At 34.1% G+C, this 16550-nt stretch overlaps 1 protein-coding gene across 2 annotated transcripts in view; it reads right to left on the reverse strand.

Moving 5' to 3' along the window:
- Window positions 1-309: 309 nt before the first annotated feature.
- LOC109594560 (uncharacterized) overlaps window positions 310-16550 on the reverse strand; it is a 165126-nt gene continuing 148885 nt past the window's right edge. The window contains exons 1-3 of one of the 2 annotated variants that reach the window (XM_049961257.1): window positions 1785-2136; window positions 1349-1576; window positions 310-1289 (exon numbers count right to left, since the gene is read on the reverse strand). In XM_049961257.1, coding sequence (XP_049817214.1) covers window positions 384-1289; window positions 1349-1570 — 1128 coding nt within the window. In that variant the 5' untranslated portion in view covers window positions 1571-1576; window positions 1785-2136 and the 3' untranslated portion in view covers window positions 310-383. Of the gene's footprint in view, window positions 1290-1348; window positions 1577-1784; window positions 2137-16550 lie in introns of those variants that run through there. The other variant, XM_049961256.1, reaches the window with a different exon arrangement.

Genomic DNA, 16550 nt, shown 5'->3' on the forward strand with positions numbered 1-16550 from the left:
ATGTATATTGATTTATTAGTTGACCTTATTGATTTAAATTATTTAGATTAAAATTTATTCAGGTTTTTATAAGTTATACAACCATGATATTATTAACCTGAACAAAAAACTAATTAAACTTTCACCTGTATAAGAACGTGAAAATTTGAGAGAAATGTGCATCGTAGCAATTATCTGAAAATGAAGCCTGTCAATTTAAAAAAATTGGAACAATAGTTTATATAACATAATTACTTACTATACACATAAATCCATTACAGCTGAAAACAACAAAGTTCTCAATAATATTGGATTAAATTAAAAAATGTATTAAATTGTAACAAATTATTTATTATAACACTAGTATAATAATATATTTACAAATATTTATGATAATCTTCTATTTAATGTGTGTTTAATGAGTCAAAAGAACGTATTCCACATTCTTTGAATCCGGCAATTATATTCTCTGGTATTAGCGTTGATTCTAGGGCATCTTTTACAATACAAGCTAGATCACATCCTTCGACATCCTTATTTTTACTTTCAGCCAAGAGGCAATGCAAGGAATTAAATTTTTTGAGAAACGGTCCAAAAATAATCCGATCAAGCGGTTGAAAATTGTTAAATGAAGGAAACGTTAACAGAATTATACCGTTACTTTTGATGAACTCCAGCATTCTAAGTGATATGTAGTACTCGTGATTTTCAATTAGCAGCAAAACCTTGCTATTTGGTGAGCATTCTGTTTTCTTCACCAACCGCTTTAGAAATTCATAAAAATGTTGTTCCTCCATCCAACCATTGGGGTTAACATGTACTATACAATCACTTGGACCATTGTTGACATACAACTCCAGGATGTGTTCGTTTGGTACAAATAAACAAGGCTTGGTAAACTCTCCAAGTGCGGAAACAGCCAGGGCCATTGTAACTAGCTGTAATTTTTGATCATCATTGCCTTGTTTCGAAGGTATACCAGTTTCGTCCAAAGTCCAAATCTTTCCTGGTTTTAGCTTGTTGTCTTCAATATGTTTATTCAAATTGTCATAGTAGCGGGTACATTTTACTTCATTGCGAGCGTCTCTATTGAGGACTGCTATTAAACCAGGGTGCCTCTTGGTGAATGTTCCCCACCAATCAGGACCAGCAATTTCTGACGTTTTCCAAGATTCTGGACGCACGGCTTTGATGTACACTGCATATTCATTCGCCAACCTTCTAATCTTTTTTATTGAGATTCCATGGAAGATATCTGAAGCTGATTTTAAATAATCTACAAATATTAGTTCCATTTCATCCGAAAATACCTGCGACAACGATTAAATAATGATTATGCGTTAGAATATTTCAAGAAGAACAAAAGTACCTGTTTTTTGGAGTATCCCATTTTGAAAGAAGTTACTGAATCCTCGGTTAATTGTTCTTTTGTAAATTTCAAACAATAACGCGACAGAGTACGGTGGGAAACTTGATATTTTCTTGCAATACTTCGAATTGATTTCTTATTGAACTTGACTTCCTTAATGGCTCGCAGCATTACTTCGGGTGACGTCTGTCCTTTGTCAGTTTTCCTTTTGTAATTTCTCATGGCGTTCTGGAAAGAAGACGCTTATTAAGTATTGAGCAGGATGGCGTGCAAATAGGTTCATGATAAATTATTGACCACGTACTATTGTGCAAATAACGGGTGATTGTGAATTATCAATAATTCATCTTTTTCTTCATCAAGATATCTAGTTCGTTTTTGGCTTAGACATATTTCTTTGTTGTTTTAGGTTAATTTATTATTTTTTTATGCTTACCTATACTTAGATTTGATGGAAAGTTCGATTAGTATACTGGAAAAATAAGTATCGTGCAAAGGAGAGTGGCGATCGATCGATGGGCCTATAGACCCCGCACCTCAACACTCACTAAATATAGACTAACTGCTGGAAGGTTTCTCACCCTGCACAGGCGTATAAACCGGGGCTAGTTGCCACAACAACTGGATATGTGGGGGGCTGCAGCAGTTTTTAAACAATTAAAATTCTCAATACTATATGCTTTTTAATATCAAGAAACCATATTTGAATTTAATTTCCTTTTTCGATACGAAAAAATGGTGCTGCATCATCATCATATTGTATAAAAAGGAAACATCAAAGACGCACACAAAAGCAATTCCACAAAACGCGTGTTTCGAATCGTTTACCTCGACCAATTATGAATCAGTGATTAACGAATAATTCATCGGGCACAGTGGCCGGCGGACGGGATAAATGAATCGTGTGTTTTTTCCATTTCCTCTTCCAATTGGCCGTAATCCCGGATGTGCCGCTCTGGGGAGCCCTTCGCAAACACTCTCCCACCAGGAGAGCAGGAGAGGAGGAACGCCGACACGAACACATACCAATAGACCAACGGACAATCGTCCTTTGTGGGATGCACAGGAAGCGCTTCCATATTCCGACTGTGTTTAGGCCCGCTCGGCCGAATCGCAATACGTGATTGGGTTCATAACAACGAAAATTTCTAATTTTTACCGTGTTACGTGAAGGAAACCCGATCGCTGTCCGTGGATTATTGCCCAATGATTTTTGGGGAGAAGCCTCCTAGATATTGCTTTATGTTATGTACCTCATTTCCACTCCAACTAATTATAATCCGGATCTATAATACATAAGCGTTGGAAGCAACGTGATCGATATAAAAACGTGTGCGAGACAAGTGTAATAACAGCAATGAAGCAGAATGTGCCACATGAACCTAATAAAACACGCCATTACATTTTTATAAAGCGGCGAGAGGTGGAAGATACGATACAATTTCGCATTCGTTTTAACGATTTCGTTATGGAATTACGTGGCATTACGGCTGTGCGAATTCCCCGAACGAAAGACGCGGAAAGTGCAGGCATATGCGGATGTCCGTGGAATTCAAATTTAAAATATATATCAACTTTAATGCATTTCAACGATCCCTTTGCCGGAACGATTATGCCAGGAAGTTGCGGGACACATGACCGTACAAATCCACTCAGTCAATTTTGCTTTTGAAAAGCAAAGGGATACGAGGAATGATGAAACCATGGAAACTAGAAAGAGTTTCAGATATATATTATCGTTTCATGTTGCGTATTTGAAAAGAAATCCGGCATTGACAATTACGATCCGTGTGAAGAATTACTACGCGTCGAGGTTTATGTAGCAGATCCACAGGAATTAATTGTCCTTATTGGTATGGATGAGGCGATTAACTCGCATCTCATTACTAACGTAAACATCTAGCGATTTTGGAACGCTACGTGGGGTATGTATCCAGTATAAAGCCCATGCTAATTCTGGTATATGTGATTTGATATATTAATCCTAACGCAAACAGTGAAACGTGAGCCGACGAAGCGGATATTCCGTTAGATGTACAGACCCTCGCACGGATATGGACGTCTTTCGCTTGGATTCGGTTCGCAGGCGCTTTGTTTCAAAGCGATTTCGTTTTAATGGCATTTAATGTGCGTAAAAATTGGATCTTGTTACGGTGCCGGAACGTTTATGTGGAAGCTGGATGCGGAGATTACATGTCTATTTCCATTTTCGCCAAAATCAAAATTAATAAATCGAAATGTGATTTTTGCGTGATGGAAATATGAGATTATGTAGGAAGGCTTTTGGTTTTTAAATTTACGGGCATTACGATGCGGATAAAATATGATTTTGTTAAATTCCCTCAGAAATTTACGTACTTGTGTTATACTAGATTGGGAATTTTGTTCTCCCAGAATGCGGCAAGTCGCCGATGGTAGGAAGGCACGGACATGGATCTGTGGGATCTCAAAGATAAATCAAAGTAGCATAGTTGTGTACTATTGTTCCTGTTTAGATGCTGTGAACTTATCATTTTGCTTTATACGCATTTTTTCCGGCTTGGTATTGTGGCCACGTAGAACGCCAGGGTTTCCAACATAAAATCTCTATCGTTCTGGCCTTTATGAAACACAAAGGCATTCATTCGAGATCTGGTTTAACGATTTGAAGCAATTATATATTTTTAGGAAAATCGAATCTGTGCAAGATTAATACATTTTAAGACGAAGCGAGTGTTCATTGTGAACGGATTAATAATAGATAACCAGATGAACGATCTGAACTAGATGAATCATTTGAATAGGTATTGAGATTGTTCCTATTATTGAGAATCAGTCTTGGATATTGTGTGCATTGAAACATGAACCCGTAGGAATTCAGTATTAAAAATAGACCGCGTTCAAATGAAATCTAAACTAATTTTAATACATTTGAGAGCTTCCCATGTCCATCCATAAATTCAGTGTCACTTTGCATGCTACACAATAAATCCTTCAGTTGCGAGCCGAGATTCACTAACATCACACTCATAATCCTATTACACATTTCAAAAGCATTCATTAAATTTGTTTAAGGGGCACTTACACAACATATACTGTTTGATTGCATACACCATGCAAAGATTAACATTAAATCACTTTAACAAACATAATTTCAATGATGAAAGGGCAACGTAGTGTTTTATTAGTAAGATCCGGGATGTTACAACAGAATTTAAAGCATACTGGTACCTCTATGACTACCATTATGAGAAAAACAGACGTGGAACACGTCATTTTCGAATAAATTCCGCGAAATGTATCTAACGAGCGCTTACCTGAGCTGCACACCGTATTAATTTGATTTATTGATTTGAATTAATGCAAGGAGTGGTGCACAGATTATAATGTGCATTGTCAATGGGTGGTTTATTTATTCATGGCCTAATCGCAGTCAAACTACGTTTAAGATCACTGCCTGATTGATTGTATGTAATTAAATAAATTATATTAGATTTACGATTATTGTCCACTCGGTTGAAGAGACTGTAAACAATTTTTAAATAGTCGAATTGGAATTGGCAAGTACAAACATCTTCGAGGCATTGTGAGAAAAAAAAGAAGCAGCATAGTTTAAACATATTTATGTATGTATGTATTTCCATAGGGATTATCGGAGAATGTTGTTAGTTCCATGGCCGTGGCTGTTCTATAGTCCATTAAATAGCAATCTCTGTAATTTAACGAGTAGATTGTACAATTAAATCTGATGGGGGTTGGCTTGATACGTTGCCAGTAGCAATATCAAATTTTCTTTAAATGGAATTCGATAGCATGACGGTCGTTAGACTACCACTTAGAGGGTAACATGTTATTTCCATCATATTTCCTAGGATATGCGCCCGGATTAGGGTCAGAAACATCCATGTCTGCACGACTAGACAGACTATGTTTCGCCAAATGATGTATGTGCGGCATTTATATGATAATTTAGAGGATCGCATATTTATGAATGTGGAATCCATAATTTAAAATGTAGTTTTCGTATGCATGCTGGATGAGTTACAGTCAGAACCATACATATGCAAAGTAAATTTCATATAAATAACGTTGTTTCTTATAAGAGGAACGTATTCGTATCTCTAAGCTTAAAATAAATTCTACCACCTGCAATTTCTGTAATTCTGCAATTTTGTAACTTTCCAAATGATATTGTAAAATGCTTGATTGTGAGTGCTCTCCACACATCAAATGTTTTGTGGTTAACTGCAGTAATAAGCTGAAGCAGGAGCCAATATTAGAAAGCATTGTTGTTTGAAGGCAAGAAAATCCATTAGTCTTGGCTTCCTTATCTTTTTGTAATAATATCGGTTGGAAATCAACTTATGAGAACGGTTCCACGTTCGTGACGTCTGCTCTTAAGATAATAATCACATAAATAAAAAGTGGCCGACCACCACTGATCGTGCTTTCGACGTGAACTTTTTTCTTATTTATATTGGGAATGAATCGAATTTTTAAAATAGCAGACGCCACGGATACCTTATTAAGTGTGTTCTTCGCTTTCGTGCAATGCAATTTTCATGAATGGTTCTTTTACATACTACACGTTCATTTTACTAAATTCCAATTATATCGTAAGAAACGTTATAATTTACATTCTACTTGCTATAAATACAATGAAAAATATACTCTTTAGATTTCTCAGGAGACTTTAATATTTTAGTAGATTCCCCCAAGTTTATTAGGTTACTGGGGATACATAAAGTTGTTTTCATTTCTTACAAAATATAAATTACGAATTAAAATTTCAAGCAACACAAATTACTTGAGATTTTAATACATAATTGACCTTAAAAATTTACATTTAAAAGAGAAATTAACTACATATTTGCAAAATATAAAATATTAAGTTTATAAACAGCTCTCGGAATGTCTGTCTTCATTAACATAAGTATAGTTTAACTATTTTAACCTTAACTTAATTGCGATGTATCCTGGGAAAACATTCTTTTCGCCTCGAAATTGTTGCTATACGTTAAATGTATAATGATATTTATTTAAAAAAAGGACGCACTATTCTTGACATTTCAAAAAATTTCAATAAATTTGTGAAAATATTATATATTTTAATATTACATTTTATAAAGAATCATACTTAGGTAATTGTGGTTGTATACCGGATATCAATGAATCCATTAGACAGAGTATAAGACACTCGGTATACCAAAATGAGATGCGGTATGGAGAAGGTAAAGTTTTCGCATATTTTTCACTATTTTACATGTCACAATCTGATCGAGAATTGTCTCAGAAATCAATATACAATTCGAAAACGGTGAAACTTCTATATCAGATTTCTAGTATGATATTTTTGTTAATTATTTTTTTGTTAAATCTTTGTTTAAATGTATTCAATAGACTTATACATTTTTACCTTTATAATTATATGTGTACATGTCATTTTTTCTTCATATTCCTAGAAAAACGTACAGTAGTACTTCTCTTTTTACAAAATAAACACATTCCCAAAAAATAGATGTAAACAAAATTCGTGTAAAAAGAGAATTAGGTGTAAAAAATATTACAAAATGCTTGTTATTAATTTTAATTTATTGAGAAAAAGAAATTATACTTTGGAAAAAAGAAAATAATATAATAATATGAGAATCAAGAAAAATTCATAGAATATTAAAAATCGTGTTAAAACAAAGAATTCGTGCAAAAAGAGAAAAATTTCTTTTTCGCGTTAAATTAAATTCGTGAAAAAAGGGAAATTGGGGTAGTCATTATTATAGCAATTTTTTTTAAATGTATATTTGTGTAAAAAAGTAATGTTTAGCCATATCTCTTTTATTTAGTGTGTACTGCTAAAATAATATTAATTTACTATTGTTTTTTATACACAATTAGAAAACAACAATATACTTTTTCTTTACAACGTTACTTAGATATATTTTTTCCAATTGAGATGGACATAAATATAGCAACTGAGTTATTTAATTTAACAAGTTTATATTCTGTCGAACTTCTTGAATTGTGATGAGTTCATTTGTAAAATTTTTATGTCGAATTTATATTATATACATGATTCCCATAATTTCTATAGGATTGATGTCTGGAGATAGGGACGGGTAAGACAAAACATCGATGCTTTGGTCTTTTAATCATCTTCTCACAGTTCTTGATGTAATTTCAGTAAGATCTAGTCGAGTAATGAAAGTCCTTAAAGTAGAGTTGCTATAATTTTGTCCACTGATAAATAAATTTTACATTTTTAAAGAATAAATTTAGTTTGACCGGTTGAATAATAGACAAAATAACTTTGTTATCACATATTGTTGATCTTCTACTAAAAACTACGTAAGTCTCAAATTAGCTACTTTTTTGTCATGTGAAAAATGTTTGTTAAATTGATTTTTAGGTATTGGTACAAAATATGTATTGATTGTAATTTTCAGAACGAATTATATACATAATCGAAAATCGTTTTATCACATTTGGCACCTGACTATTGGTTACAAATTTAGGACAAACATTTAGTGTTACATTATAATAGAAATATATTCACCGGACAAACAATTCGTTCCTTTCACGATTGGCCCGTGTGTTTACGGCGAAGGTCGGCCAAACAATCGCACCTTTTTCAACAATTCACGACCGCCCGAACAAATAGTGCATTATTGCCGAGACAATGGCACGTCTATGAAAAGAAAAGTTGTTGAAGTTGACTAGTGATCCATATCGTTCGGCAATAATGCGTCTCCCGCGGTGTGTATTAGTATATCCAAAAGGCTCCGCGCACCACAAACAGCTGTGAATTATTACCTAGCCTAATGCGATTTTGAATCGTGGCTCCCCATTAAAGCAGCTCATACTTCTCGGATGATTGAATCCAATCAGGAGGTCCTATAAATGAACATGAGTCAATTCTTCTTGTGCCTGGCCATGACTCGTCGCAATGCCAATGGCGCCCCGATTTTTAGATAATTATCCGTTTTTTGTTCGTCGAGAAAATTGACTTTTAGGTTGATTCAGACACGCCCCGTTCTTTATGCTCCAGAAGTTCCCATTAAAACGGCGGCGAGGGACGCGGGCAATTATTTTTAAAAAAGATACCGTTCCGTTTGTTGAATCGATGCGGAGTATCGGGAACGTAGAATGTAAAATAAAATACGAAAATCTGATTTGGTAGAGAACCATAACAACTTGGCTTCTTTATTGGGCAATATATTTTTAATAAAAACCGCATAAAAACACTTTAAGAAAATTTGAGGCTCGATATCTCCTTCGCCTCCCTTAATCGTAATTTACGTCGGAGATTGAACACGAGACGTGCCAGATGATATAACTAGCATATCACTTAATTCCCCCACATAAATTAGACAAACTGCTATCTGCGAGCGGTTTAATGTTACACCGCTTGGTCTAACCCTGTCTATTTGTCATGATTTATAAGCACAGCGTTCCACTGTACCATTACTATCAATAACGAGTTCGGAATGAAATACCGATGGCGAAGTACTCAATGCTATAAACAAGAATGAATATACGTTGTGTGTGTATGTAACGTGAACATACCGCTACAAAGATTTGATTATTGCGCTTTCACATGAACGAGCTCATCAGAAATAAGCACTTATGCACAAATTTTTTCAGAAAAGTCTGGGTTTTATTTAAATTACGCTTATATAAGCGAACGCCATTAAATTGATTTTATTCTGTGTGCCTGACGCGAGCAGACCAATTGCTTCTAAAATGGATTTGATTGACGCATGAAATATTCTCGTCGATTGAGCATTGTCAAGCCATATTGGATTTATATTTTTATATCACGAGTGAAGACCCACCTAATTGAAGCGTTTTAGAGAGGAGGAGATCGCTGCTTTGACAATGCTTCTTTTGTGCTTTTGTTGCGAATTTGCGGTTTAGGCCATCCCGTTTTTTCGACTTTCTATTAAATTATATTTATCTCAACAAGGTTGTTTATTTATTATGTTTTATATTTAAAGGTATATAACATAAAGGAGTATACGTTTAATACGTTAATGTAAAAGCGTATATTTTAACAATTCATAACAAACTAAAAAAAAATATTCTTATACACATTTATATACCGGGTGTCAACAAATCCATTAGAAAAGACATAATTTCTAGGACACTCGGTATATCAAAATGATATCTGGTATAGGTAAATGGTATGGAAAGAGACGAGTTTTTGCATTTTTTTTTACTTTTCGGTCACATCCGGTTTCACCGAAAATGGATCCGTTTTCGAATTTATAAATGGAATACTTTTACAATTTTAGATTTCTGAGACAATTCTCGATCAAACTGTGACATTTAAAAAAAATTTACTACGTTTAATACTTGAATTTCTTAGAGCCATTTAGTATCCAGATTTCGTTTAGTAATAATTTAATTAATGTGTTTATTTCTAATCCAGTCGCAAATAAATTGGGTGTTGTTCGATTCGTCAAAAAGTTTTCTTTTCGAAAAGTGCCTTTGAAAAAAAAAAAAAATAATAATTAGGCTTGAAAATGTGATTTTGAAAATTTTTATTATTTCTATAATGTCACAGTCTGATCGAGTATTGTCTCAGAAATCCAAAAGTGTAAAAATATACAGGATATTCCACACTGGAACCATTTCCAGTGAAACCGGATGTGACTCAAATGTGAAAATTATGCGAAAACTCGCTTCTCTCCATACCATTTACTTACACCAGATCTCAATTTGACATACCGAGTGTCCTAGAAGTTGTGATGTTAATAGTCGATAAAAAGTAGAAATACGGGCTTTTAAGTAAGTAAATGATTAAATACATGTAAATGTGTATTTTAACAGTAAGAATCTTTGGGTATGTTTCACTCCTCCTCACTAATACAATAGATACAAAACAATAAATTCAGTTCAATATATTTATGAAAGCTGTGTTAAATTGTTTCCATTAGTTTGAATACCATAAAAGATTGGACCTGTCGAATCTAACTTTGGCGCACTGGTTTAAATGTTCTTCTTTCTTTCTGATTCCGAAGTCGCAAATTATCATATGCCTTTCTCACCCAGTTCCACAGATCTTCAATATTTTGACTAACAGTACCATATACCTCATTTTTTAAATATAAAAAAGAAAGAAAATAAGAAAAAATCTACTAGATTCGGATCTGGCGACCGTGGAGGCCAAACTAATTTATTGTTTTCAACCAATGTTTCATTTTTATTACAATTTTTTTCCTTATTTACAAACTTACGGTTGTGTTTTTCAATAAATTGTGAAACACCCTGTATATTTACTTTTTTAAATGATTCTCATAATTTTATAAATATATTTTAAACGTATACTAGTAATAAAAATCTAAGATCAAGTACACAATTGTAAATAGTTGTAAATAAGTTTAACAAAAATATGAAAATAATTAAGTTGAGGTTAATAAATAATATTTGAGAACAAACAAATAAACATCAGTTATGGTTTTATCTTATTATGTAATTTCAATTTACTAACATATTTTTCACGTCAATTATATTTATTTTATTGGATGCTTTAAAACGAGAAATTGTTAAAATTATTGCCACATTAGGTATTAACATTATTTTCTAGTAGTCATACGAGACAACATTAAATCAATCTTTACAAAATATGTTACGATGTAATATCAAAGTATGTATATTAAAAGTACAATAAAAATATGATAGACAGAATATATACAGAAAATAAATATAACATAAAGTAAATGTAAAACAATTTTATTATCCTAGTTACGACTTTTGTTCATGCAACATGAAATTTATGTCAGTTGATGTTTAGTCATTCCGTTTTAGTATAGTAACTTTGATTTATTTATACATTTATAGATTAAAATAAATATTAAATGGGAACTATTATAAACGTGTTATTTTACTTGCCTGAACGCCAAAGGTTAACTATTAGTTTATATTCTAATAAAATTGTGAACGCACAGGAATTCAAACGATTCAAGTCGAAAGAATATAAAAGAAACCAATGAATCAACTAAGTCGTATAAAATTTACATCGACAAAGGCCGTGAATTTGGAGTTAAGATACGAAAATCTTGTGGAAACACGCGGTTGTAAAGCGCCATCAGTCAAATTAATCCGACTTCGAGCGTAAGAATCTGTATTTAATGGTCTGGTGTATCACATTTCAAATCTCCTAAATTAGTTTCTGCCTTTATCACATACTTTATTGTCGTATTTGCATTATTCAGTGTGTAATAATTCAAGCGAATGGTTAGTTTATAAAGGCGAAAGCAGTTAATATGTGGGCGAGTGTTTCTGACACGCCAGCCAGCTGTAAATTGATCGTATACTTTTTAATGGGCGCGCAAAAAGTGTAATTTGCTTGGAGGATGGTTCGGTGCTCGTCTATGTGTCCGGGGGACCGACATCTGTCATATCAGAGACCGTCTCGTGTTTGCGAACACACAGGGTGAACGGAACGGGAGGCGGTGCGGTGGTGAGGCGCGGCGGGGCGGCAGAGAAATCGCCGACACTTTCTACCCCGTTTGTATGATTTTCAAAGATTAATTAGCGCGCGGGAACTTCCGCCGCTTTGACGGATTACCGGCTAATTAATGATGCGATTTTGACGTTACAATGAAAAAAGGGTTAAGCCACCATCACCGGAACGCCCATCGATCTTGTTTTTACGGAAGGCCTACGCCCGAACAAGGAATTTTTAAATACGGACTGTCCGGTGACGCTGTTCGAGAATTACCTTTCTAATAATGATTTTGTGCACGGTTACTGATTAATTAACTTTTATATTCGACTAATGAAAATAGTTTTTGCTGCTCCTTTTTTAGGAACCTTCGACAACAATAACAATATTTTATTCATGGGTTACAATGTGATATCAGAATATTGCAACAAAGGCGATTTAGAATCGTATTTCTTATGTTATTGCCTTAATCTACATTTTTTTCTAATACAATAAACATACAGAGCATTGTTACCGATGAGGCTAAACAATACATCAGCCCACATTGCAGACAATAACATTTTATTAATAGTCGCCAGCGATAGTAGATTATCTTTACTATATACAATATATTACTCCTGGACATTTCTTAACGCCAACCTACCGGAGTGTATCTTAAATCTTAAAAGTGCTTATCTTTTACAATTTGAAATTTGATTTAAAATCCACCGTGCGTCGTAAATCACTGTCGGAATTAGGGCTGACCATGTTTAAAAAGTTATTGTGTGATTTATGGAATATGCCTGTCAAATATGGTTCGCATGCTAATCATGACGGAATTTATAACTGCTGTTAATAAGTAGGGCTCGCAGGAAAGCCATGTAAAATCGTTTAACGATGTTAATATACTGACCTCCATGCAATATTCAGTTATTTATATTGATCATAGTATTATTAGATTTAATTTAAGACGAGAGAACTTTTTTCTCGCTCAATTAATTACAGACCACGCCGATTTTCTAAGAAACTTTAATGCACGAGTATTCTAATATCATGTTTAAACAATAACATTGGAAAACTTTTCCCTGCTTTCCAAGTATTCTTTAGCTGAATAATTCATCTATGAGATTTAATAAAAGTTAAATTACCTCACATGAAATCGAGCTGGAACTTTCTTTTGAGCCATCTTTAAAATTTATACGTCAAGTAAATAAAGTTTCTCAAAAAGCATATTTCAACTTCAGAACTTTTATATGCTTAAACGCAATCATAAGTTTAAATTGAAATTATCTTCATCTTCAGTAATGTTGTGATTATTAAAATTTGCTTAAAGAAAAGTTTTTGAACAAAGCGAAAGACTTGTGTCGAAACTCCCATAAATAACATTCAATAGGATTAACCGTGGTTAAAATAACTCGCTTTTGTTACGTATTTTAGGCACCAATTTTATTTTAACCAAACCTCAGCGGTCATAAATAATAAAACTCAGTTAAAGTGTTAATTTATATATAGATTAAACTTTATGGTAATTACTTTGTTACACAAAATTTATTATACTATTCAAATATTAGTTATTATGGAACTTTTGCAGTTCTGGCGAATGCGCAAGTTTAAATTTAAATTAAATTTATGTTGGAATTATTTAAATTCGTGTCTCCTCCGTACGATTATTAAAAATCTTAAAAATCCATTTAATTATGTTGTATAGAGGGATAATTCAAATTTAACCGCGTAGTTTCGCCATATACGAGTACATACATCATTTAAACCGAACTAAAAATTATCATAATTTTCGTTGGATCTGGCGTCATAAAATATGATAATCAAGCTTCAATGGCCCGAATCCCATTACATATTCGTAGACAGACTGAATACGAAACTTATTTCAAAATTTCAACCGTTCCCTTCCAATTTAATTTAATCAGAAGCAAAACTAGCGAAAAGAAAACAAAAGGAACTGGAACAATTGCAACCTCAGTAAATTATACATCGGCAATAAATTTCTGTAATGCCGGGCGGTTACATTTTGAATATATTTTATAATTTTTCTCGTACCGGATTTCAGAAATTCTACGACCCGACTTACGTATACGTATTTACGAAAACTAGGTCAACGTTGTATGTGGATGTACGCAACTATGCGGATAACATTTTTCATTGCCGTTTATTTCGCAAAATGTTTTATATAAAGTATTTTTTCCCTGGGTGTCCTATAAATTTAAAAGCTGTGTTATTAAAATTATGCATGCATGTGGTCAGCCATAACGTTAGCACATTTAAATTTAATGTATATTATAAATAATAAGGAGTCATTTTATTTTCATTTCATTTACTTTTTGCTACGAGCTATTTAAATATTTTGTCGCATAAAATGCTATTTGTATTTTCTGTATATGAAATTGTACATCAATCAATTGAGTTTAAATAAAAAACTACAATTGATTTAAAAAATGTTTTTAGATTTAGCTCCCAATAAATAGGCAAATATTTAATTATATGTTAATAAACAGAATTAAATGTGTGTGGGTGTATAATATTCAACAGTTAATAAAAAAAACTGTGTAAAAATTATTTTAATGAAGTATGTGTAATGTTCCGGACTGTTTAAACTACAATTGCGCATTGTTTCCCAAAACTTGTACTAGAAAACACAAACTAATTGTTGACTTTGATCTATTGGTTTTTTTCGATGAAACCAACCTTTAAATGAGGTTGAAATCCAGCTTCATTGTCCATAGCCTATGAAATTGAAAACACCGGCTGCAACGGAAAAAAAGTAATTGGATGGAATTATTTAGTGTGCGGTCTTTATGCAGTTATTCAACGAAGAGCAAACAAATTACCGGTAATAGTTTTTGTTGTCGCAAATGTACCATGTCACGATAATAATAAAGTTTTTGTCCTGCGGCTTTTGAATTTTATAAGCACGCACTGTAAACTTTAAAGTAAATAAGCCTGTCCTCGTAGTTCCGGTATTTGTTTTTTTTTTTTTTTCGTTGTACAGAACAGGGCCATAATTCTCGGCCGCTTTCTCGCTTCAGCAGCTCGTCCTGCCTTGGTCGCAAACCCACAACAAATTTCAACTGCTAACGACAACTTTACGCCATGTTTTATTTATTTTTCGATAAATACTTGTCTGAAATTTTCCCCCGGATCGTGGAGTAGCGATGACGTTCGTGGTGAAGCCCTCTCAAAAACAAACTGCACGATTGCACAACCATTTTGCGTTGCCCCGGGTCTCCTGCGTCAATCTGGAGATTGCGGCTTAATTAATGTCACAGCCACTGGAAAGATTCTCAGCTGCCGGTGAAATAAGGCGGATGTGTCTATTCATAGCACTGGTTTGAATAACCTCTGAAACGCCGTCCACTGATAAACAGCGTTTTATGCGTCAGTTTCCATTGTGCCATGATGTCCAATTTGAAATTGAAATCAGTGATTGTTAATGTCCGGCGTTTCCTTTTGTAGCCCTATAAGATAACGTCCGTTGTTCGTTGATAAAACGATCTCGTTTTGCATGTTTATGGTTGGCGGTCCATTAAATTGAAACGTATGATCTTGGCCTCAATCTATTCTAAATTTCATGCCAACTGTTTTACATAAACAATATTAAATACAGCCCCTAAATTGCTACATTGTGTGTGTTTTTATTCAATCTTGTCTCTAGATGCACTGGCGATCTTTTTTACTACAGCGACCGAGATTATCTTGGTCTTATGGCACTTGATAATGATGTTCGTTCTTCGAATTCTCTGAATCCTTTAAATTCCGTTGCTTCCTGAGGTTATCCGTATGAAATCTTGGAACATGTTGAATATGAAATTAACAAAAAATAATGTCGGTATAAACAAGTTTTGGGATAATTCAAACTCAAAGATGTAAATCCGGATTAATCACCTACAGGGATTGCTAATGTTGGCTATTGGAATGATTTAAAGACTAAGTCGGAATAAACATTGCGTTCGGTATTGATATATTTAGTGGAGGAACGGAGCCGACAACATAAATAGTACTTTTTGAAAAACAAAACATGAAATGCAAGAGTACAAACGCAATAACACTAAAGTTTTTGTATTGACACGGTAACATTACCATAAACAAAGTGTACGTGTTTGCGCTAGATCGGAAGACAATGGATCGAAAGCAAAATAGACAGTCCCATTTGCATTTATAAAACACGGATAGCATTACACGAACATAAGTTTGGTAAATGAGGGACACGGATCGGCGGCGGCGACGACCTGAGCCGTCCGATTGGGGGCTTGGCCAGCGATACACTGTGGCATTCCTAAATAATGGGACGCCATGCATCAAGTTCCGAGCGGAGAGAGATAATGCAGGCTGCGTGCTTAGCGGAGAGAACCTTGAGCGGAGTCTTTATTATCCTGTCAAATTACGTGGCCGGGAACCAGCGCCGGTGCCCACGCACCGCACCGCGGACGAAACCCCATCGCGGGGTATCGACGATGTTTTCCTTGCTATTTATTTATTTATTTATTTTTTCGCTTCCTCAGTCATGCCCGAAGCGTTGAAAAGTGAACACCGGAAACAGTATCCGTGTGTAAATCACGAAGGGTTATCGAAAAATTTACCCGATTTATATGTTATGCGTTATTGTACAGGCTGTTAAAGTGGCCAATAGCCAATTGAAGAACTGGCGTACAATAAATTGTTTATGTTTCCTTTATAGAGGAAGGTGTATAAGAGGTGCTTTCGATTTGCACCGTTAGTTAAGTCCAGATTTATATTGCCATTCTGTGCACATCTGTAAGCAAATCTGCGTGATCAAAGCTGTTTCTT

This window comes from Aethina tumida, chromosome 1 (assembly GCF_024364675.1).
Source record: "Aethina tumida isolate Nest 87 chromosome 1, icAetTumi1.1, whole genome shotgun sequence".
Lineage (NCBI taxonomy): Eukaryota > Metazoa > Arthropoda > Insecta > Coleoptera > Nitidulidae > Aethina > Aethina tumida.